The following is a 25,902-nucleotide window of genomic DNA, read 5'->3' as shown; positions in this document are numbered from 1 at the left end:
AGAGTAGCCCCTGCTTGCTGCAACTAGAGAAAGCCTGCTCACAACAATGAAGACCCAGTGCAATCAAAGACAAAAATAAATTTTAAAAAAGCAATGAATCTAAAATGGTCATGAACTTAACCTATGAATTACCTAATTTATGTCTGAAAAGTCTTTTGTTTAAATATTAGAAATTTTATAAAGTATGAAGCAGAATTTTATAAGCATAGCAATCTCTGTTCTCTGTACTATCTGGATAAAGCCAGGCTTGGAAGGAGGGGAATTAGATTACTCCTCAAGATTCCTTCTGTCCCTCTGACAGTCTTACCACTCATCACTCATATTTACTCACCAAGTTGAGACAATTCCATCTTCTTTTTAGACCAAGAATAATACTGCAAAAGCCCTTTATAGGCCTGAATGAGGTTGACTAACACTTCCTGGGAAGAAGACTTTTCACCATATCGCCATGTCTCTGCCTGGGTGAGAATTCTGTTTGCATCTTCAAGCAATCCATGATGCAGAAGGTATAATGCATGTTGTAAGGAAATCTGAAACATTAAGAAAGGCCCACTGTCATGCAGGTCATTATATAACCATTAGTTTAAAAATTCAGTAAATATATGATACACGCTGGGCTAAGGCCTCGGGAGAACACCAACAATGGAACATTGTCCCTGTGATCAAAAATTTCAACCTGGCACAAACATGCATGAAAAAATTGTTGTTGTTTAGTCACTAAGTCGTGTCCAACTCTTTGCAACCCCACGGACTGTGGCCTGCCAGGCTCCTCTGCCCATGGGATTCTCCAGGCAAGAATACTGGAGTGCGTTGCCATTTCCTTCTCCTGGGGATCTTCCCAACCCAGGGATCAAACCTGCACCTCCTGCTTAGCAGGATTCTTTACCACTGAGCCACCAGAGAAGCCCATACATCAATTATATGTCAAATTTTCAATTAAAAATGAAAAAAAAAGATTAATTACATAAAGAAAGAGCAATACAAATCGGGAGAGCATTAAGGAGGAGAATAATGGGAAATACAGCTAATTATATGAACAGAGTCAGAGTTCAAACCTTCCTCTTCAACTACTGTAATGATTTCTCAACTCATGTCTCCTGTCTTGTCCCCCTACAATCCATCTTCCATGTGACCACCAAAGAAATCTCATTGGTCATTTGTGCAAAATTCTTCAACAGTTCCCACTGCCTACAGAATAAAAATCTCAGCTCTATAGAGATGGCATACAGAGCTCAGCTTACTTCCCCTGGTTTCTACCTATGTGATTTTTAGAATAACTAAAGACACATTAGACACAGAGGTATCAGAGTCTTTATTATCCCCTACCATGCTAGACTACAATTTCCTCCAGTACGCAGAGTGAATACCCACTAGCTTCTTCGGACTCATGTCCAGCATCACATCCCTTCTTTGCCCAATTCCCCTAACTCATTCAATCCTAGCCCTTTCCAATTCCAGAGAGCCAACCATTTTCTACTTTGTCTTCTCACCGTAATTGCATTTCTACCATGGCAACCATAACCATTTATTTCATTTACATACCTGTCTCCCTTTACTGCAAGAACCATGTTCAGCAGATTGTCTGGGAAACAGCAGTAGGTGTTTTTAAAAGTGTTACTAAAAAATGTCTTTTGTCTATCCTAATTACCACCCTCAGACTCTGGAGTACGAAATAAAGTTTCTCTCAGATTTCTCTCAGATTACTTCACTTGAATAGATTCTATGAGCTTAAAAGGAACTAACCAATAATTTAGTTAAAACTCTACCTTCCCTCCCTAAACGGTTATCCAGTTTCTCCCTGAAAGAAGAGAAGGACCCAACACCAGGGCAGGCTATCCCCTTTTTCCAACTGTTCACTGAGAAAGTTCTTCTTTAAGTGGAACCATATGCTGCTTCCCTTGTTTCTGCTTATAATGTACATGGTCTACCAGAAAATAAGATCCTAAGGGAGAACCTGGCACATAAGAGAAACAAAAATTTTTTCCTAAATTAATAAAACCTGCAAAGAATCCTAAACTAGGGAAAATTTTTTTTTCAAAATTAGAAAGCAGGACTATAAAATGCTACAGCCACTATGGAAAACAGCTTAGTGATTCCTAAAGAAGTTAAACATAGAATTATATGTCTACACATACATGTTTTTCTAATACACATATATAAATACCAACTCACTGGAAAAGACCCTGATGCTGGGAAAGTTGGAAAGCAAAAGGAGAAGGGGACCACCGAGGATGAGATGATTAGATAGCATTGCTGATTCAATAATGGACGTGAATTTGAGCAAACTCCAGGAGACAGTACAGGACAGAGGAGCCTGGCGTGCTACAATCTATGGGGTCACAAAGAGTTGGACAGAACTTAGTGCCTGAACAACAACAAACATGTGTACATGTATGTACATGACATAAAACATGACCGAGCAGTTCTACTCAAAGGTAGACATCCAAAGAAACTGAAAGCAGAGACTCAAACAGATACCAGTATGACAGCATTCACTGAAGTGTTATTCACAATAGCCACAAGATGGAAACAACCAAACAAGAGATGAAAGGATAAGAAAATGTGATAGATACATACAACAGAATATTGCAGTATACTGAGCCATAACAAGCGATGAGGTCTGATCCACGCCACAACACAGATGAATCTTGAAAATATGATGCTAGGTGAAATAACCAAAGCATAAAAGGACAAATATTATATGCTTCCACTTATAACAAATACCTAGAATAGCCAAATTTATAGACACAGAAAGTAGATTAGAGGTGATGAGGGGATGGGAGGAGGAGGGAATGAGGAGTTACTGCTTAATGGGTACAGAGTTTCTGCTTGGGGTGATAGAAATTTTGGCAATACTGGTGATGGCTGCACAACAATGGAAACATAATTAATGCCACTGAATTAATTATACACTTAAAGATGGTTAGAATATCGCACTTTACGTTACATACATTTTGCAACAATTTAAAAATATCTGACAACTAGAGAAAGTAAAAATAAAACAAGAATAGGAGGGTAAATATTTTAGGCCTCATAGGCCTATTGGTCTCAGTCACAACTACTCGACTCTGCCATTGTCTGGCTAAAAGTAGCTACCGGCAGTGTGGAAATGAATGGGTGTGGCAATGTTCCAACAAAACTTTATTTAGAGGCACTGGAAAAAAATTAAAAAGCAAAGCATGCAAAAACTTGATTGAGAAAGTGCTTTTAGTCAAATATATACCAAGGAGAGGTATATTATCATAACATTTTGGAGGTGTCAATTCTTTTAGATAAACTTTTACTAAAGGACACTTTAACTTGGATAGAGCTCCACCTAAACATGAGAAACAATGAAACATTTTCACACATGGCTCAGAAGAGTTAATGCTGTGAAAATGCCCATACTACCCATACTACCCAAAGCCATCTATGGATTCAGTGCAATACCTATCAAAATACCACTGGTATTTTTCACATAAATAGAAAATACAATCTTCAAATTTGGATGCAAAAATTTTATTATTCACAAAAAAACTGTGAATAGTCAAAACAATCTTGAGAAAGAACAATGCTGCAGGTATCATACTTTGTATTTCAATCTATATTACCAAACTAATGGCAACCCACTCCAGTGTTTTTGCCCTGAGAATCCCAGGGACGGGGGAGCTTGGTGGGCTGCCGTCTATGGGGTCGCACAGAGTCAGACACGACTGAAGTGACTTAGTAGCAGCAGCAGCAGCATAGCCTTCAAAGCAGACACATCAGACAAGTGGAACAGAATTGGGAGTCCAGACCTAAGCCCATCCATATGTTGTCAACTAATATTTGACAAAGGAGCCAAGAATACTGAAAGGGCAAAGGTCAGTCTCTTCAATGAATGATGTTGGGGAAACTATAGGCGTTTATATGCAGAAGAATGAAACTGGACCCTTAATTTACACCACTCACAAAAATTAACTCAAAATGGATCAAGGACTTAAAGGTAAGATCTGAAACTAAAATTCTCAGAAGAAAACAGGAGAAAAAAAACTCCTTGTTATTGGTCTTGGCAATAAATTCTTGGGGTATGACACCAAAAGCATAAGCAATAAAAGTGAAAATAAACAAGTGGGACTGCATCAAACTAAAAAGCTTCTGCACAACAAAGGAAACCATCAACAAGATGAAAAGGCAGTCTACTGAATGGGATAAAATATTTTCAAATCATGTATCTGATAAGAAATACCTAAAATATATAAAGAACTCATACAGGTCAATAGCAAGAACAACAAAAAATATATTATAATTAAAAATGGGCAGAAGAGGGACTTCTCTGGTGGTCCCTCAGCATGGAGCTAAGACTCCATGCTCCCAGTGCGGAGGGCCAGGGTTTAATCCCTGGTCAGGGAACTAGATCTCGCATGCTGCAGCTAAGACCCGGTGCAGCCAAATAAATAAATATTAAAAAAAAAAAAAGGTGGGGTGAAGGAGGTTCAAGAAAGAGGGGACATATGTATATGTATCTACAGCTGATTCATGTTGATGTATGGCAGAAACCAACACGATACTGTAAAGCAATTATCTTCCAATTAAAAATAAATAAATAAATTTAAATTTGGGCCACAGTAGTGAAAGCTCTGCATCCTACCCACTGGATAGCCAAGGAATTCCCCCACTTCAAACGAGCTAGAATGGCTAGCATCAAAAAGACAAGAGAGGACTTCCCTGGTGGTACAGTGGATGGGAATCCGCCTACCAATGCAGGGCACACAGGTTTGATTCCTGATCCGGAAAGATTCCACATGCCATGGAGCAACTAAAAACGATGCTGCAACTACTGAAGCCCGTGCACCTAAAGCCTGTGCTCTGCAACAAGAGAAGCCACTGCAATGAGAAGCCCATGCACTGCAAGGGGGAACAGCTGCTACTCACCGCGACGAGAAAGGGCCCGCCCAGCAACAAAGACCCAGCACAACCAAAAGGAAAACAAAACAAAAGACAAGAAATAACAAGTGTTGGTGAGGGTGTGGAGAAAAGGGGACCGCTGTACACTGCTGGTGTACGTTCCCTTTGGAATGTAAAGTGGTCTAGCCACCATGGAGAATGTGGTATGGTGGTTCCTCTAATAAATTAAAAACAGATCTAATACATGATCCAGCAATTCACATTGGCATATATATCCAAAGTTGAAATCACTATCTGGACGAGATATCTGCACTTCCATGTCCACACTATTCACAAAAGCCAAGACATGGAAGCAATCTAAGTGAGCAATGATGAATGAATGAATAAGGAAAATATTGTATACACACATATATACATTGGAACATTATTCAGTCATGCAAAAGAATGAAATCTTGCATGTGTGGCAACATGGATGAGCTTTGAGGGCGTTACACATAGGGAAATAAGTCATACAAAAAGAGCTCATCTCACTTTCCGGTGGAATCTAAAAACATCCAACCCATAGAAACAGAGTAAAATGCTGGCTGCCACAGGCTGAGGGCTGGAGTAGTCAAAGGACACAAACTCTCAATTATAAGATGAGTAAGTTTGAGGATCTAATGTACAGCATGGTGACTATGGCACTGTTAACTTGAAAGCTGCGACAAGGATAGAACTTCAACATTCTCAACACAGCAACAACAAAATGATATTATGTGACGGGATGGAGATGTTAACTAACCTCATTGGGGTAAACATTTGGCAATATATACATGCTATCAAATCATCACATTGTATACCTTAAAAGAAATAAAATCATATGTCAATTATATCTCACCAAAGCTGGAAACCTTTTCTCAAGTATTCAAATTCCCAATTTGTTTAGCTCTTTCCCTTTTCCAAAAACACCAATTCTTAGAGAGCTCAACTGACTTAAGCAAACATTAGAATTTGGCCCATCATCACAGTGACGCACAAGTGCCGTTTCTGAAGGCCTGGTTCTGGCAGCCAGAGATACACAAAGAGAAGATATTTTCACCCGCACAACATGGCAGGCGACAGGAAATGGAGAAGTAAATGGCTCTCACAATGCGATTTTTCCTTCAGCTTCTCTTACTGACCCAGGTGTGTTACCCCCTTTCTCATCTTTTTTTAACATTCTTACCTACCTTATCACTGAGACAAGCAATTTTAAAAAATGAACGCTGCAGATGTAAATTCACAAAGCCTACATTCTCACCTTCAAGTAATTCGTGATGCCAATATTTTTCATCCGGTCAGCAAAGGTATTGAAAGTTTCCACATTGCTTTTGGGATGATAATAAAGAATTTCACTTCCAAGCCTCCAAATAATCTGTCAAAACAGAAGTTACTAACAAAACTGTAAAACCCCTGCCTTAACCAATGTCTCCGAAAGCTATTTTCTTCTGATAACATTAAAAAACAACCTATAACTCCTTTTTCTAGATACCACTGTCAACATTTTACTGTACTTCACCCAATGGAAGTATTATTACATTTTATGTGATTAGAAGCTTTTCCTGTTGATTAAAATACCAGGTGTCATTAACAGTGTCATTGTGAGCCAAAAGTCTAAAGAAGGTGAGCAGTTAAGATACATTTTGAAGATAACATTTTTAATTAGTATAGGAGAAAAACTTTAAAGTTAGAAAACTCTGGTTCCATTAACATTGGCTTCTTCACTGCCTCAGCCTCATCTTTATTATCTACCAAGTGAGAGCTATGGACTCAATGTTTCCTCACATTTCATCAGGTTCTACGACTATTGACTATGGTTAGTCTATCTTTAGAGCTTCAGCTTACGAATCTGCATCAACTTTATTTATTATAAATTTTAATAAAAATATTTTCTCCCCAGAGCACCAAAACTTTGATGATAGTACTTGCAACTCTTCTTTTGCATGAGGGAAAACCTCTATTTCTCTTATTCCATTTAAAGTACTTCAATGATGGGACTTCCCTGGTGGTTCAGTGGCTAAGACTCTGTGCTTCCAATGCAGGGGGCCCGGGTTCAAGCCCTGGTCAGGGAACAAGATCCCATGTGCTGTAACTAAGACCTCATGCAGTCAAATAAATAAATAAATAAATAAAGTACTTCAATGATACCAATCTTCAAAGTAAACTGGTTGTTTGGTATAATGTTGGTTTAGTATAATCATAATACTCAGAAAGAGATAGAGTTCTTTTATAGATAATCAAATTGCAGTATTTTGAAGCTTAAAGAAAATGTGGAGATAATCCTACCACAGTTGTTCTTAAATCCATATGTTTGTAAGAATTACCTGGGACACCAGTTAAAAATAAATATTCCAGGGATTCAGACCTGGACTCAGTAAAACTGGGGTGGAGGGCAGGAATCTATACTATCAACAAAGGCTCTATGTGACTCACACAGAGCCCAAACAAGCATCTGGTAACCACTGATTTAATTCTTTCAATTTACAAAACAAACTCTGGACAAAAAGGGACTGTGATTTGTCCAATGTTTTATAGATCTAGATTAACTTTAGTACATAAACTAAACTTTCAATCAATGGTTAAATTTTTTTTTCATATTTTTTGGTTCTATTAGACATCTAATTGACACAATGGTTACTCTAATAGTAAAAGCTACTTGAAATATCCATGTGAAGTTATCTGTGGACATACTATCTTTTACAAAACAAATTTAACAGTACATGCCAAGCACTGTTCTAGATGCCTGCCCTAGTGCAATTTACATTCTGTTGTAGAGAGACTGACAATAACCAAGAAATACAATAATTAAATTGGCAAGTATTATGGGAAAAACAATGAAGCAGGATCAGAAGACCAGGGTGGCCAGTTGGAAAGTGAAGGGGGTGGGTGTGCAGTTGCAACTTTAAATGGTGAAGGGAGGCCCCACTCCAAGTATGGTGTGAAGAAGGGTGACCACAGAGATAGCCAAAGAAACCACAAAGACAATCAGGAAGAAGTATGGTTGTTCAAGGGATGAGCAAGGAGGCCAGTGGGGCTGGAGAAGAAAAGCAAGTTAGATGGTAACAGGAGATAAGGTCAAAGGGGAAAGGGAATGCGCAGAGTAAGGAGAACTTGCAGGTGATCAGGACACTGGCCCTCACTCTGAGTGAAACAGGAAAGTCACTGCAGGGTTTTCAGCTGAGCAGTGACGTGATTTGACTCATGGTTTAAAAGGACTGTGCTGTATCACTAATCATTTGAAAAATGCCCATCAAAGCTACAATGAGACACCATGTCACAACCACTAGGGTGGCTGTAATCAAGAAGACAATCAATAATACTGTCGGCGAGGATGTACAAATGTTGGAAACCTTGTATGTTGCTGGTGGGAATGTAAAACAGTGCAGTCAATGTGGAAAACAGTCTAGCAGTTCCTTAATAGGTTACATATATTTATCAGACGCCCCAGCATACTACTCCTCGGTATATACACCCAAGAGAAATTACAACAAACACCCATAAAAACTTGTACATGGGGGGAAAAAAAAATAACTTGTACATTAATGTTCATAGTAGCATTATTCATAGTAACAGAAAGAAAAACTACTCAAATATCTAAAAACTGATTTATCAATTTTATCTCATCAAATGAGATAAAGCCTTACACTGGAATATTATTTTGCAATAAAAGTCAGTGAAGAACTAATATGCTACAATATGGTATAATAAGCCTTGAACACATTATGTTCAGTAAAAGAATTCATTCATAAAAAGACATATATGATTCTATTTATATGAAATGTCCAGAATAAAAAGTAGATTAATGGTTGCCAAGGCCTGGGGTCTGAAGAAGAGGGACTACAAGTGGGTACAGTGTTTCTTTTGAGGGGGTGACAAAAAATGTTCTAAATTTATATTGTGGTGACAGTTGCACACCTCTTGTGAATATATGAAAACACACTGAATTGTTCAATTTAAATGGGCGAACTGTATGGTGTTTAATGTAGCTCAATAAGGCTATTTTTTTTTTAAAGGCTCAGTCTGGTTATTATGCTGAAAATACACTGGGAGGTAGAGGACGGTAAGCAGTCATCTAAGTGAGGTGATGGGAGTCTGAGTCAAGGAAGCAGCAAAAAGGACGTGGTGAGAAGTACTCAAGATTGCAAGGAGCAGGTTTTCAAAGGAGAGCCAACAGAATTTTCTGATGGTTTGGATATGAGGTGCAAAAGAAAAAAAAAAAAAATCCAGATTGGGCTTCAAAACTAGATAAGGGAACCGTCATCTGAAATGAGGAAAATTAGAAAGGACAAGGAATACCAGCAGAACCAGTTTGTATTTGCTAGTATGATACGACATATCGTACTAGCTAATATTAGGTACTAAGAGGTGAGGTTGAACAGAATGTTGGGTACAGTGATCTGGACTTGACAGATGTCAGAGCCCCAGATACACAGTGGGGGAATCACAGCATACAGACTGAATGAAAGGCCATGAAACTGAAAGAGATCAAGAGAGTTCAGATAACAATAACACCTGAAGATTGGAGTGCTCAAGGACTCCCACGTCAGAAGGCCAAGGAGACGAAGAGCAATCAGAAAAGGAAACCAAGGAATGGCCAGTGTAGTAGGAGAAAAATCTGAGAGTGCAGAGTGCTGGAAGCCAGACAAAGAATTCTGTTTGTTTCTTCATCACACAGACGGGAACGACCTGGTATGCTTAACATTGGTAATGATCAAGTTAGACGAGTACTGAGAATCAGCCACTGGATTCAGCAAACTGGATATCACTGTTGACTCTGAGAAGGCAATTTGGTAGAAATGATGATTTGCGGGGGAGTCTAACTGAAGAGGGTTTGGAACAAATAGATACATAAACTCTTCCCAGGAGTTTTGCTGAAAGGCAGAGTGGAGAAATGAGCACAGCTTGTGGAAGAAGTAGAAGTCAAGAGATGATATTAAGTGGGAGAGAGAACGACATGTTTGCATGAAGATGGGAACCATCCTATAGAGAGGGGATGATAAGGACATGGGGAAAGATGGAAGAATTACTTAAATGAATGAATAAATATTTGGGAATCTGAGAATTCAGAGTTAAAGTATTTTTCATCTCCTTAAAATTATAATAGAAAAATGAAGTATGAAAAAAATGTCTCGATACATACTCAATTTGAGATCTTGCAAAAGGTGTTCTGGGTGGAGTTCAAGAGGCAGAAACTCCCAGGATTCTGTGCTGTCTTCCAGGGGACTCACACTTTACTTACCTCGGGTGCACCCTGCCTTTTGTTGCTATCCGTATCTTCCAAAATCTGAAGGTAACTATGCATGTATTCTGCAGCTCGCTGCCACTGGTGCTTCAGCAGAGCTTCTTGGATAAAACTTAAACAAGCGCTTGTTGTCTGAGCAAAATCCTTCTCCTGTTTTCCTCCAGAGGCTATAAAGGTTAAAGAGGAAAGTCTTGAGCCAGTGACCTCAAATGAACAATTCAAGAATCTTACTTCTGATAAGCACAGTTTTAACAAGTAGGTATTACTTAACCCAACCCATCCCCAATACCAAAGCTAGCTTCACTTGAAACCAACTCTTTCACATCATTTTAACTAGTTGTGGCAAATGAAAAAAAAAAAAAAAAACTTCTACTTAAGAGATGTCTAATTTGATGTTCTTGGGCTACCAAGGTCACCAGTTCCTTCAAATCTGATTCAACTATCCTTTCACCCTTGCACTAAACAATCTGGGAAGAATCTCTCCAAGAGGGCCCCCAGTGCAAAATACCAAACATTCAGAATGGGTAAAAATCATCAGGGTCATCCTAGGAAAGCACTGTCTTTTTTCCTACCTATGTTCTGAAAACACCAAGAGATGGACTTTTATTTTTCACGGACCGAGTTCCCAGTAACTCAAAGCTAGTAAATGTACATGAGATTATAAAATTTTGACATTAGCATTTGTATCTCTAAAATACTGACAATCCTCATGTTAAGAATATTAGGGTTAGGACTTTTCTGGCAGTCCACTGGTTAAGACCTCGCACTTCCAATGCAGGGGGCATGGGTTCAATCCCTGATCGGGCAACTAAGATCCCATGTGCCTCAGCCAAAAGAATTGTTTAAAAATGAAAAAAAAAAAAAAAGAAGACTTGGGCTTAGTTACAACCTCATCTATGATAACAGGCTGCATATTGCCACCTCTTCCTCCCTTCCCACGCCACTCAAGACTCCTATGGGCCAGCAGTCTTCCAGATGGGGTGCCCTCGCCCCTGGGAACGTGCTTAGTCACTCAGATGGGTCTGACTCTTGGCAATCCCATGGACTGTAGCCCGCCAGGCTCCTCTATCCATGGGGATTCTTCAGGCAAGAACACTGGAGTGGGTTGCCATGCCCTTCTCCAGAGGATCTTCCCTATCCAGGGATCAAACCCAGGTCTCCCACACTGCAGAGGATTCTTTACTGTCTGAGCCACCAGGGAAGACCCCACCCGTGGGAATACACAGAGATTAACAAGTATCATGCAAAAATAGCTTTATAGCAATCAACTTGCACATCTTAAACTTTCTCACATACTCTTTCCTAAAATTGATCTTCTAGAAAGCTGTGTCTATAGACAAGGTTTCATCATCAAAATAATTCTGATATTACCTTAAGGTGAAAACACAAGTGTTTATAGTGTTGAGAAAATGAACGAATCTAACATCCATTTGCAAGTCAGGCGATTTCTAGTTCTTTGCATATCAAAAGTGTAGAAGAATCTAATAATTTTTTAGAACACTATGTAATTTTTTCACAAGTAAGTGAGGAGTCAAAGACCTGATACACTGCTAAAATTAAATGCCATCCATTGCCAGCTACTTACTAAAGTGACTAAAGTTTCTCAGAATTTTCACCAATTAAAACAAAATACAGGGACTTCCCTGGTGGCTCAGTGGTAAAGAATCTGCCTGCCAATGCAGGAAACACAAGTTTGATCCCTGGTCCGGGAAGATCCCACAGTCTGCGGAGCAACTAAGCCTGTGAACCACAACTTTTGACTCTGTGTCGGTCTAGAGCCCGGGAGCCACAAGAGAAGCCATCGCAGTGACAAGTCTGCTGACCCCAGCAAAAGAAAAGCCTACAAAGCAATGAAAACCCAGCACTGCCAAAAATCAATTAAGTAAATAAAATTATTTAAAAATATACAATAGAATTGAAGCTAAATCTTTTCTCATTCTAGAAATACATAATATTCATCCATAGATACAAAAATTGGAAAAAAGTGATAACCTTATCCATTTTATTGAGATAAATAAGCAATAAAAATTTACATTTAAAACTTAAAATTTAACAAAAAAAGGTAATACATTATTTAATCAGCTGTGTAAAAAATTAATTATAATAATGTCTCGATCCAGAAGAAATTTTAATAGTTAAAAAACTTTACAGGATATTAGCAAAAATTAAATGTGGATTCATACTTTATGGCAAGAATAAAGGGAAAATATAAAATTTCAATCTATTTAAAAGCTTTTTCATAAACACGAAATGGGTGACAAAAGATATCATATCCCTTAACTATTTAGAGACTACCAATTATTTTTTTAATTTATGGCCGCTCCACAGCATGTTGGATCCTAGTTCTCCACCAGGGATTGAACATGCATTCCTGAAGTAGAAGCATGGAGTCTTAACCACTGGACCCAGGAAGTCTCATCAAATATGTTTGTTTAAGTCAAATAATAACTTCATTTGAAAGTGCCAATATATGCTGAAAATTATGCCTTTTGGAACTACCAAACTTACGATGCAATTTTTAGATGGCACATTAAAATTGTGCAAGATAGTACCTAATTTTTTAGGGGAAAAAAAGTAGACTATTTCTCTTGACAAGTGCTTCTCAAACTTTTTTTTCTTTTCCCATTTACTTTTATTAGTTGGAGTCTAATTACTTTACAATATTGTAGTGGTTTTTGTCATACATTGACATGAATCAGCCATGGATTGCTTCTCAAACTTTTTAAATGTATATACAAATCACCCAGGGATCCAGATGTAGTCCTAGTACCACCAGAGAGCTTATTAGAAATGCAGAATACTATGCCCTGCCCACCTCTCTGAATTAGAAGCTGCATTTAACGGGATCTACGGCCAAGTTCCTAGGATATCAGCAGCAATACCAGGCAGCTAGGCCAAGAAACTGACAAAATGCCTCTTCCCTAAAACCTTATTTATTCACCTAAAGGAAAACTGATCTCAGGCCAAACTCCCTTCTGTTATACCTCTAAAGTTTTCACAGCTTAGACTGGAAATCAACTTTAGACAAAGATACAGAAATTCTTGGGCAATGCCCCTCTTATCTTACACCTGAGCCTAATTATCTCAGGAATAGCTCAAAGAATAGCATTTTTTGTAAGCAAAACATAATCTTATTTGTTGCTGATAAACTTGAAGAATAACTGTCAAGGAAAATATATTTGATGGAATGAGATACAGTAAAGAACCAGTGTCATCAACCTAATTTCTAATTCCCTTGCGAGAACCTAGAAACTTGTCAGCCTGTCACCAAGTATTTTTTGAGCACTGCCATGGTCAAGCACTAGTCTAGGTACTCAACATAGAACTTTATTCCAAATTGGTGCCCACCTTCCAAGTTTTTATTCTGGGGGACATACCCTTCAAAACACCCAAAGAAATTTAAAAGAATAAAAAATAAGTAATTGTTAGGCAACTAGGTTTTCCTATTGTGGTTAATTATCAATAAAACATCAATTCTCATTGCAGACAGAAAGTATTAATATTTGGGGTTTAACAGGCTATCCACAAAAGACGAAACATTTCTAAGTATGTAAATTCTGGTCTTAAACCTACTTGTTTATGGACTGACTCAAGCTCTCCATAGAACACTGTTAACAGACACATGCCCAGGTATGCAGTAACTAGCAGAAACTAGATTACTATTAATAGTTCCCTACAAGGGGCAAGGAAACATCCTCTCTGAAGTTCCATTCATTGAAACCTGACCCAAACCATGTATATTAATCCAGTAAAAATAAAATGAGAAAAGAGGCAATAAATTATTACATTTTCAACACCCACTATGCACAAGGCTATGCTAGGCACTTTTCCCTTTTTTTAAATATATGTATCTCAAAGCAGGTTTTGAGAACAGATAGGCCTGGGTTTGACTCCTGATACTAGCATTTAGAATTTTAACTTCTTTGAAATTAAGTTCCCTCATCTGTAAAATGCCTGGTACCTATATTTACTGAGAATTAATTTACTGAGATAATTAAATGAGATAATATTCAGATTAAAAAATAAAGAAATAAGAGCTAAATTTTAGGAGCCAGGGACTCACAGTCAAGGGGAAAGAAAGCTAGGCTAAGAAAGATATATTTGTGAGCAATTAGAAAAGTGCTGGTTCATGACAACACACAGATAACTGATCTTTTAAAAATATATTCTGATAAGGAATTATCCCATAGAACAACTTGTTTATTTCTACATTAGAGGAACAAAGAAGAAAATAGTCTTTTCTTGAAATTTACTATAGATCAATTCTGTTAGGGCTTCTTTCAATGCAATTCAACAGAAATTTCTGGTATGTATTCCTCAATAGCAGAGGCTATATCTTCTTCAACAAATCTGTCCCCAATATTAAGCCAATGCCAGGGATATAGTATAATGCTCAGTATGAGTTACGGGAAGAAAAAAAAAAGTGTTATCTACCACAATATAGACTGTTATTAATTCAAAGAATTCTAAGAGAAAAAAAGAATCTATTTTTTCATGTTTCTTTTTTATTAACTGCCTTAAAAAAATCCTCATATATTCTTATCTTGAAAATTGAACCAGGGGATTGGGATGGGGAATACTTGTAAACCCATGGCTGATTCATGTCAATGTATGACAAAAACCACTACAATATTGTAAAGTAATTAGCCTGCAACTAATAAAAATAAATGGAAAAAAAAAAAGAAAATTGAACCAGCTTGGTTATCCAATTTTGTATCCATATTGAATCTTATCATCTATTGCATTAAAGCTGAAATGGTTATATGTTATTTTACTTACCTATGGATTCTATATGATTCTGGAGCCAAGGGAAACACATTCCTGAACCAGAGCGCACACACGGTTCCCCCTGTTCATCCTCTGTCGTGGGTCTTACCAATTCTTCACTGAAATCAGTCATATCTATTCCAGACTGAAAATATCAGTTACTTTCTATACATCTTAATCCACAGGTTTCTGAGTTATACAAAAAGACAGCCACTATTATCTAATAAATATCAATGATCAACAAAATTAACTGCACCTGGTAGTTCCTTTAAAGAAATTAATTTAATTATGTCAGCAGCAACCGAAATGAATGACCCATTTAAAAACTATTGACTACTTCAACTACTACTATATTTCAAGAAGATACAAGGATAGATGAGATACTAACTTTTTAGTTTAAAAAAGAAAAACTAATCTAGAGGAAGAAACATATAAATGATGTAGAAGGTAAAGGTGAGTGCTCAGTCGTGTCCAACTCTTTGGGACCCCAAGGAGTATAGCCTGCCAGGCTCCTCTGTCCATGGGATTTTCCAGGCAAGAGTACTAGAGTGGGTTGCCATTTCCTACTCCAGGACATCTTTTTGACAGGGATCAAACCTGCATCTCTTTCATCTCCTGCAAAGGCAAGGCAAAGTCTTTACCGCTGAGCCACCGGGGAAGCACAAATGATGTATAATAAGACAATATGAGAAATACAATAACAGTAGTAATTATCATTCTTATTCAGTCCTCTCTATACACCAAGCCTACAAAGTATCTAATTTAATCCTTACAGAAATCTGGAGGTGAGTACTGTTATGTTCTTCCATTTGCATGTCGAAAAAACTGAAAGGCTCAATGAAACTATGTAACCTGGACCAACGTCACAAAAAAGTGAAGACAATATTCTGGGAACAATATTCTGTGTTCCCAAACACAACTGACATGAACAGAGTTTGGGTTGTTCCTGGAAGAGGGAGACGGAAAGCTGATGGCGGGAAAAGAATCCACAGAAACAGCTTTGTGCCAAGCTGGACTCAATCCTCAAGATGCTCAGGACTCCTCGCCCTCTTTCCACATATCCAATTTAGGTCCTGCTGGTACTACCTGCTAGTACTTCTCTCACCTTCGCCAAGCTCCGCAACTCTACACCACTCCCCCAGCTCAGGACTCCTTCAAACTGTGTCTGGATGGCTGCATTAGCTTTCCAACTAGTAATCTTGCCTCAAATTTGGCTTCTCCACATCACCAACCGAACAAACCTTTCAAAATCAGATTAAAAGCACGTGTTTGAAATAACATGAGTTTTGAACCCGACTCACACGTTAAAGAGTCCTTCCAGAAGAAGCTCTCCCAACCCAAATTCTAAAGCCATTTAGGCGTCGGGTAGTTGTCACAGTAACCAAAGCAGCTCCACCCCTTCAGGCTTGCCCGCGGAACGCGAGGTTTCAGAGTAAGACAGAAAATATAAGAACACTGGTGAAGCCTAGGGTAGGCCTTCCTCTTCCACGTGAACGCAGGCAATAAGAGATGGACGACAACCGCGGGACTTACCTGCCTGAAGCCAGTTTTCTGTGATACCAAACTCAGTTTCCCGACTCCGGACCAGCGGGAGGAAACCCTCACACAACGCGAAACAAGCGAGTTTCGACAAAAAGCTTGCAAAACTGGCCTCCTGCGCTCTGGAGACGCGCAGACGCAGCCCCGCCCCTAACTCTCGATTGGGCGGTGGAGGAGCCTCGACCCCGGAAATGACCCGGAAGTAGGGGTGGATTGCCGCCTTCCCATTGGATGGGCCCCAGCTTTACAGTTTAGTTTGTCTCAGCGGGAAAAATGAGAGCCTTTAGTTGCAAAAGAAGATTAATGCAAGGGGAGGCCGGCTGGATAAGGGTAACAGTCAAAAAAAGCAGAACGTCACTTTATCCGAGTAGTTCCCCGTACGACGACCTTTCAGTTACAGCTTGGCTTGCGGGTGCGCGCAGCGAGCCTCGGAGGCGTGGCTCGTGGCCCTGACAGGATAAATCTGCATAGCCTTTTAATTGCGTCCTTGAATTCTTTTTTTTTTTTTTTTCTTTTATTTAAGGCTTAGCTTTGAATTGAAATGACTGACTGTTTCCCCTAAATTTAGGGGAGAATATCTTTTCCTCCCAGCGATAGTGGTTCTGTGCACCCGTCTGGAGTCACTTTTCATGACGAGTGTTAACGAACTTACTAAGAAATAAGTGTTGAAAGTAAGTTTCTAATATAAAGATTTGGTCTGGCTACATTTTTTCCCTTGCTGTGAGGTATAATGTCACCAAAACCAACCTAAAATGGGTTTTACCTGGCTGGAAATTCATGCTCCCACAAAAATGGGGAAGAAATTTTTGACAACTTAAAGTTATCAGTCAACTCAAGGCAACAGTAGATAAAAGAGAGAAAGTTAGGAACTGATATCTTTCTTTTTTCTTTGACAGATTACCAGATTATTTCCATTACCAGCTACACAAGTTGAAGAAACATATTTGCTGAAAATAAGTCAATAATGAGAGACAGAACCAAGCAGGCGCTGTCATCTCTGTGTCAGTTTTCTGTGGGAAAGTAGAATAGAGATGGAAGTTTCCACAAAACCAACTGGCTGGTGAGCACTTGCTCTAAGCGCTGGAAACATCAGGACATTCAAAAGGGATCAAATCAGCTGGAAAACATGCAACAAAACTGAATGATTTAGAGGACTTGACATGGAATCTTAGTTCTCTGACCAAGAATTGAACCTGGGCCATGGCAGTAAAAGCACTGAGTCCTAACCAGTGGACCACCAGTGAATTCCTACTTAATTATTATACAAATAATTTTACCTACTGCCTGTCAACCTACATTTACCTAAGTTTTAGTTGAGAAATATGTTCTTTTGTTAAGAATAAAGGGGGAAAATTCCTCTACAATATTCCCAATAATTTAAATATATCCATGATTTGACGACTAATACAAAGGAAAAAAATTCAGTTTTAAATTCAGGATAAGATAGTACAGAAGAGGGAACAAATGTGGGAGTGTGGAAGCAGAACAATATAAGGCCCCTCTCAGAGAAGGGTATTACAAATTCAAACGTGTAAGGTATCTATTAAGATAGTGCTGCTGCTGCTGCTGCTAAGTCGCTTTAATGATATATATATATATATAGGGCTTCCCAGGTGGCTCAGTGATAAAGAACCCACTTGCAATGCAGGAGACTTGGAAGAGACATGGGTTTGATCCCAGGGTCGGAAAGATCCCCTGGAGAAGAAAGTGGCAACACACTCCAGTATTCTTGCCTGGGAAATCCAATGGGCAGAGGAGCCTGGTGGGCTATAGCCCATGGGGTTGCAATAGAGTTGGATACAACTTTGCAACTAAACAACAACATATATTTTTTTTCTTAGATTAATATCATAATTTTTAAAATTTTACAGCTAAGAGAAACATATGTTTTTTTCTTAGATTGATATTATAATTTTTTGTTTTACAGCTAAGAGAAACTACGAAATACAGAATTTTCAAAACCCCAGGTGATTTATTAACTGGTCAAATTTTAGCAAAAGTTACAAGCAATACTTCTGGACTGGGAGGTTAGTACCATTTCTACCAGGAGGAGTTTGGAAATTACTGTGTATGATCTGTAACAAGTCTGCTGTGGTTGTATGTTTCATCAAGACCATATTTTCTCCCTCTCAGTGTCTCCTTCCAGGAGGCACTTTTGACCTCACAAGCATATTTTGGAGGGAGTTATAACCCTCCATGCTATCTTTCAGTAACAAAGGAGGAGTTTCCAGGGTAGGTATTATCAAAAAGTGTCCCCTCTGTGACAAAGTCATTGATTTGCTGAGACTTTTCCTTAGTGGCTCAGATGGAAAAGCATCTGCCTACAATGCAGGAAACCCAGGTTCGATCCCTGGGTTGGGAAGATCTTCTGGAGAAGGAAATGGCAACCCACTCCAGTACTCTTGCCTGGAAAATCCCATGGACAGAGAGCGTGGTAGGCTACAGTCCATGGGGTCACAAAGAGTCGGACACAACTGAGCAACTTCACTTCCTTGTATCATCTATTGGCTGTAAGAGCCTGAGATTCTGCTGTTTATTTAAACAACGTAAATGGGCAACATTATAATATATTATCCCATTTCTTCATATAGAAACATAATGAGGTTTTACCATGAGCCACAATGTTATAGATAAGAACTCTTAAAACTCAAAAAAGTTAGCAGCTTGCCTAGGGGCGTACAGTTAAGCTTCTGATACCTATTTTAATGCTTTTTACTCCATTCTCTGTGTCTGCTAATTGTCCTAGTAGGGAAGTAATCCCTATCTGAAAACTGTAAATAGATAAAGCCAAACAGTCTACACTGTGGAAATTGTGTTGTACAGGCCTCACCCTGGTATTTGTTCAAAGCACCAAATATTTGACTTCTATGAAAATAGTGCCAAAGTAAATTAGACAGACCCGGAAACAGGAACTTCTATATAAGCCTATATTCTCCTGGCAATTTCATGTGTTTGAGTTTCTTTCTTTGTTCAGTAGAAATGGTAATAATATTTGTCAGGACTAGACAAATAGTACATGCTGATAGAAGACCTTGCCTTGTATATGACTCACTCCCAGTAGAATATACCCTTTGACAGGACTTTGACGTGGCTTTTCAATTGTAGGAAAATAATTTAACTCTACTGGCCGTTTCCAATGCAAATCTTCAATTCTCTTTGGCTTTCAAACAGGATACTGCTTAAATTCCATTTCAGTTGTATGACCCATTTACTTAAAGTCTGATAGCTTTCTGTTTTCACTCTAAATCTAAATTATTATGCTTGATTAATAATCTTTAATAATCTGATTTACCCTCACCACCCAGATTATCTCCCACTACTCTTGTTTTAAAATTTTTTATTGAAGTATAGCTGATTTAAAATGCTGTGTTAGTTTCAGATATACAGCAAAATGATTCAGTAATACATATACATACATCCACTCTTCTTTAGATTCTTTTCTCACTTAGACCATTACAGAGTATTGAGTGGAGTTTCCTGTGCTATACAGTATGTCCTTATTACTTTTCTATTTTATGTATAGAGGTGTGTATATGTCAATCCCACTACTTTTTAATAGCATCATTTCAATCCAGTAGATTAGATCTCATCACTGTCCTTTTTTCTCCTATGCTGCTTTATTCCCATCCCTACCCTCCCTGCTCTAGCACCAAGCAACCACTGTCATTATAGGTTAGTCTGAATTGTCTAGAATTTTATATAAATGCAGTTTTACAATGTGTGTTATTTTTTGGATTGGGGTTATTTCACTCAGAATCTCTTTGTTGGTGCTAGTATCTATAGTTCCTTATTATTGCTGAGCAATATTCCAAACTTTAACATCTGTTTACCTGTGAAAGGACAGCTGGGTTTTTGTTTGTTTTTGTTTTCACTGTTACCAGTGAAGCCACCATGAACATTTGTGAACAAGTCTTGGTGTGGATGTATATGTCTATACATATACCCAGGAGTGAATACCCAGGAGTGGAAATACTGCATTTGTATGATAGGCATAATTTTTAAAGAAACTGCCAAACTGTTTTCCAAAGGAGTTGAATCGTTTTAAATTAGAACCAGCAATGTAATGAGAGATCCAATTATCCTCATCCTTGGCAGCATTTGTTATGATCAGTCTTTTTAATTTTAGCTATCTAGTGGATGTGCAGTAATATCTCATTATGGTTTTAATTTGCACTTCCCTAATGACTAATGAGACTCTTCCCTGGTGGTTCAGACGGTAAAGCGTCCACCTACAATGCAGGAAACCCAGGTTCGATCCCTGGGTCGGGAAGATCCTCTGGAGAAGGAAATGGCAACCCACTCCAGTACTCTTGCCTGGAAAATCCCATGGGCGGAGAGCATGGTAGGCTACAGTCCATAGGATGGCAAAGAGTCTAGCACGACTGAGTGACTTCACTTCACTGTAATGACTAATGGGGCTTCCCAGGTGGTGTAGTTGGTAAGGAATCTGCCTACCAATGCAGGAGCTGCAGGTTCGATTCTTGGGTCGGGATGATAGCCCAGAGAAGGAAATGACAACCTCTTCCAGTATTCATGCCTGGAAAATTCCATGGACACAGGAACCTGCAGGCTTAGACGCAACTGAAACTGGCTACTGAGCACAATGACTGGTGATGTTGAGTATCTTTTCTTATACATATTTGCCACATTTGTATCTTCTTTAGTAAGGTATCTGTTCAAACCTTTGACCTACTTTTTTCAAATTGGGTTTTTTTATTCTTATTAATGTTATAATATTTATATATTCTAGATACAAGTCTTCTGTTGAATACATGATACATGCTTTGCAAATATTTTCTCCCAGTCTGTGGTTTACCTTTCCATTTTAATAACTGAGAATGTATTAATAGAAGTGAGAGCAAATGTTTTTATTTTTCTAAAGCCTGTATTAATTTATTTATTTTAGAGTTTATGGGTTTTGTGTGCATTTTTTTAGTCTTAATAAACCCAAGGTCGCAAACATTTTCTCCTATAGTCTCTTCAAGAAGTTGTTCTTACATTTAGGTTCAGTGATGTATTTCCAATCAGTTTTTGTATATGGTATGTAGTAAGGGTTGAGTTTGATTTGTTTTTTTAACCAATGGCTATTCAATTGTTCCAGTGCCATTTATTATAAAGATTAACATTTTTCCACTGAACTACCCTGCCATGTTTGTTGAAAATCAATTGCCTCTATATGTGTGGGTTTATTTCTAGAATATTCTGCCCTGTGGACCTATGTGGTCTGCTTATAGGATCATCGAAAAAGCAAGAGAGTTCCATAAAAACATCTATTTCTGCCTTATTGACTATGCCAAAGCCTTTGACTGTGTGAATCACAATAAACTATGGAAAATTCTGAAGGAGATGGGAATACCAGACCACCTGACCTGCCTCTTGAGAAACCTGTATGCGGGTGAGGAAGCAATGGTTAGAACTGGACATGGAACAACAGACTGGTTCCAAATAGGAAAAGGAGTACGTCAGGGCTGTATATTGTCACCCTGCTTATTTAACTTCTATGCAGAGTACATCATGAGAAATGCTGGGCTGGAGGAAGCACAAGCTGGAATCAAGATTTCCAGGAGAAATATCAATAACCTCAGATATGCAGATGACACCACTTTTATGGCAGAAAGTGAAGAAGCACTAAAGAGCCTCTTGATGAAAGTGAAAGAGGAGAGTGGAAAAGTTGGCTTAAAGCTCAACATTCAGAAAACTAAGATCATGGCATCCGGTCCCATCACTTCATGGGAAATAGATGGGGAAACAGTGGAAACAGTGGCTGACTTTATTTTTCTGGGCTCCAAAATCACTGCAGATGGTGATTGCAGCCATGAAATTAAAAAACAGTTATTCCTTGGAAGGAAAATTATGACCAACCTAGACAACATATTAAAAAGCAGAGACATTACTTTGCCAACAAACGTCCATCTAGTCAAGGCTATGGTTTTACCAGTGGTTATGCATGGATGTGAGAGTTGGACTATAAAGAAAGCTGAACACCGAAGAATTGATGCTTTTGAACTATGGTGTTGGATAAGACTCTTGAGAGTCCCTTGGACTGCAAGGAAATCCAACCAGTCCATCCTAAAGGAGATCAGTCCTGGGTGTTCATTGGAAGGACTGATGTTGAAGCTGAAACTCCAATACTTTGGCCTCCTGATGCAGAGCTGACTCATTTGAAAAGACCTTGATGTTAGGAAAGACTGAAGGCAGGAGGAGAAGGGGATGGCAGAGGATGAGATTGTTGGATGGATAGATGGCATCACCGACACAGTGGACATGGGTTTGGGTAGACTTCGGGAGTTGGTGATGGACAGGGAGGCCTGGCGTGCTGCAGTTCACGCGGTTCATCTTTGCTATTATTATGATGACTCATTGAAGGCTCATAAGATGGTTATTGTTTTTAATCAGTAAAGCCTTTTTAAAGTAACATACATTTTTTAGACATGATGCTATTGCACACTTAATAGACTACAGTATAGTATAAACATAACCTGTACACGCACTGGAAAACCGATAAAACTTGTGTATGTGTGACTTGCTTCTTTGTGATATTTGCTTATTGCCACTGTTTGGAACCAAACCCACAATATCTCTAAGGAACACCAGTATTTCCAAGGTGCTAAGAATTTTTATCAAGAATGGATATAAGATTTCATCAAATATTTTTGGTATCTATTGAGATGATCATATTGCTTTTTTTTGATATTAATATGATAAATTATGTAGAATGGGTTTGAACATATTTCACACTTCAGTTTCCTGGAGAAGTTTGTAGTATACAGTTGATATTACTTTTCTCTTTAATTTTTGGTGGAAATCACTAGTGAAGCTATATGGGTATGGAGTTTTCTTTGTTGGAAAGCATTTTTCCTCGTGTGTGTGCTCAGTCATTTCAGTTGTGTCTGACTGTGGCCCCATGGACTGCAGCCCTCCAGGCTCCTCTGGCCATGGATTCTCCAGGCAAGAATACCAATTAATTTCTCTAATAAATAAATACAGGGTTGCTCAGATTATCTTTTTTTAAAGTGAGCTTTGGTACTCTGTGTTTTTCAAAGACTTCATGCATTTTATCATAGTTTTATCATTTATTGGCATAAAGTTGTTGATAATATTCCCTTGATATTCTTCTAATGTCTGCAGGATCTGTAGTTATATCTTCTGTGTCATTTCTGATAGTGGCAGTTGGTGTCATTCCTTTATTTTTTCAGATCAATCTGACTAGAGGTTTCTAAGTTTTATTGGAATTCTCAGAGTCAGCTTTTGTTTCATTGATTTTCTCTATTTTCTTTTTGTTACTTTATTGATTTCTGATTTTATCTTTATTAGTGCCTTTCTTATGCTTACTTGGGCTTTAATTTGCTTTTCTTTTTCAAGTTTCTTAAGGTAGAAGGTGAAGTTATGGGTATGAGACCTTTCTGGTTTTCTAACATAAATATTTAAGGATAGAAGTTTCTCTCTAAGCAGTATTTTAGTAACATTTCACCAATTTTGATACATTGTGGTTTCAATTTTGTTCACTATGAAATACTTTCTAATTTTCTATTAGATTTTTTTCTTTTACTCGAGTTATTTAAAAGCTTGTTATTTTCCTTGTTAAAGTTTGTTATTTATCTTCCAGAATTTGGCGACTTTTTGCTATTGATTTCTATACTTTAATTTCTGTATTTTGATACTTCAATTCCATGTGATCAACAAACATATTTTGTATGTTTCAAATTTTTTCAAGTGTATTGTTCCTGGCCCACAATATCATGGTAAAAATTCCACAAACACTTGAAGAAGAAATGTATATTCTGCTGTTTTGGGGTAGTGTTTTAGCCCCCAATAGATAGATATCAGTCAGGTCAACTAAACTGATGGTATTGGATAAGTCTTCTATATCTTTACTGACTTTCTAATTATTCTATCATGGAGGGAGAGAGGACCTCTGAAATCTCCAAAAATAATTGTAGATTTGTGCAGTTCTCCTATAAATTCTGATTTTGCTTTATGTATTTTGAAGTTTTCTTATTAAGGTAAGCAATTAGGATTATTATATCCTCTTGATGAGTTAGCTTCTTTAAAATTATTAAACAACTTCCTTTACGCCTGGTAATATTCTCTGCTGTGAAATCTGCTTTGTCTGATAATAGTGTGGCTACTCCAGCTTCCTTTAGATTAGTGTTAGCTTAATTCATCTTTTTTTTTTTTTTACATTGAACCTATTTGTGCCCTCTCCTTAAAGTGTGTTTTCTTATAACAAGCATATAGTTTGAGTCTTGCTTTTTTAAAATTAAATTTGAAAATCTGTATTTTTTGATAGGCATGTTTAGATTATTTATATTTAATGTGATTATCGATGATTAGATTTAAATCTATGGTCTTGATATTTGCATTCTGTCTCTTCTGTTCTTTTCTGTTCTTTGTTCTCCTTTTCTCTTTTCCTGTCTCCCATTGGATTAACTGAGAATCTGTCATCTCTTTTGTTGGCTTACTTATACCTCTTTGTGGTTTTGTTGCTATTATTATTATTGTTATAAAGTTGATAATGTGTTTAGTCACTCAGTCATGTCCAGCTCTTTGTGTCCCCATGGATTGTAGCTCACCAGTCTCCTCTGTCCATGGGGATTCTCCAGGCAAGAATACTGGAGTGGGTTGCCATGCCCTCCTCCGGGGGATCTTCCCGACCTGGGGATTGAACCCAGGTCTCCCGCATTGCAGGTGGATTCTTTACCATCTGAGTCACCAGGGAAGCCCAAGAATACTGGCGTAGGCAGCCTTTCTTTCTCCAGGGGATCTTCCCAACCCAGGAATCGAACTGGGACCTCATGCATTGCATGTGGATTCTTGCTGAGCTCCCAGGGAAGCTGCTGTTGTTATAAAGTTCATAATATTCATCTTTAACTTATTATGGTATACCTCCATATGATATTTTATCACTTCTCTTACAGTTTTAGGTCTTTACAACAGTATACTTCCATTTTACCTCTCTTGCTTTTATATGCTCGTGGTCATCCATTTTACTTGTACATATATATAAACATCACACTATTGCGTTACTATTTTTACTTTAAATGGTTAATTACCTTTTACAGAGATTTTTTGAACTAAGAAAAATTATTTTATAGTTTGTTTATTTTAAACAAATATATTTTACATTTGCCCACATATGTACATATCTTATAGGGAGCTTCCCTGGAGGCTCAGGAATAAAGAATCTGCCTATAGTGCAAGAGATACAGGAGATGCGAGTTTGATCCCTGGGTCAGCATTATCCCCTGGAGGAGGAAATGGCAAAACGCTACAGTATCCTTGCCAGGATAAAGTCCATGGACAGAGGAGCTTGGCAGGCTATAGTCCATGGATCGTAAAGAGTCAAACATGACTGAGCATGCACACATACATTTCTTGTATCCTTAATTTTTTGTGCAGATTCAGGTTTTCATCTAAGGGCTTTCCTCATAGCTCAGTCGGTAAAGAATCTGCCTGCAATGCAGGAGACC

The 25,902-nt window shown here is 38.1% G+C and overlaps 1 protein-coding gene and 1 non-coding gene across 8 annotated transcripts in view; one reads left to right on the top strand and one right to left on the bottom strand.

Annotated features, from left to right (window-relative positions):
- Positions 1-16,585, bottom strand: part of TAF1A (TATA-box binding protein associated factor, RNA polymerase I subunit A) — a 31,948-nt gene extending 15,363 nt beyond the window's left edge. The window contains exons 1-6 of one of the 7 annotated variants that reach the window (XM_043485527.1): positions 16,427-16,585; positions 15,999-16,134; positions 14,906-15,038; positions 10,124-10,293; positions 6,146-6,259; positions 332-530 (exon numbers count right to left, since the gene is read on the bottom strand). In XM_043485527.1, the coding sequence (XP_043341462.1) occupies positions 332-530; positions 6,146-6,259; positions 10,124-10,293; positions 14,906-15,026 (604 nt within the window). In that variant the 5' untranslated portion in view covers positions 15,027-15,038; positions 15,999-16,134; positions 16,427-16,585. Of the gene's footprint in view, positions 1-331; positions 531-6,145; positions 6,260-10,123; positions 10,294-14,905; positions 15,039-15,281; positions 15,509-15,998; positions 16,135-16,426 lie in introns of all 7 variants that reach the window. The other 6 variants (XM_043485529.1, XM_043485528.1, XM_043485525.1 and 3 more) reach the window with 6 other exon arrangements.
- Positions 6,884-6,956, top strand: TRNAG-UCC. Its single transcript has one exon. It is a non-coding gene; the product is annotated as a tRNA-Gly (tRNA).
- Positions 16,586-25,902: the final 9,317 nt, after the last annotated feature.

Source organism: Cervus canadensis, chromosome 13, assembly GCF_019320065.1.
Source record: "Cervus canadensis isolate Bull #8, Minnesota chromosome 13, ASM1932006v1, whole genome shotgun sequence".
NCBI classification, from domain to species: Eukaryota; Metazoa; Chordata; class Mammalia; order Artiodactyla; family Cervidae; genus Cervus; species Cervus canadensis.
The sequence above is the reverse complement of the archived record's forward strand: the minus strand, read 5'-3'. Positions and strand labels throughout refer to the sequence as shown.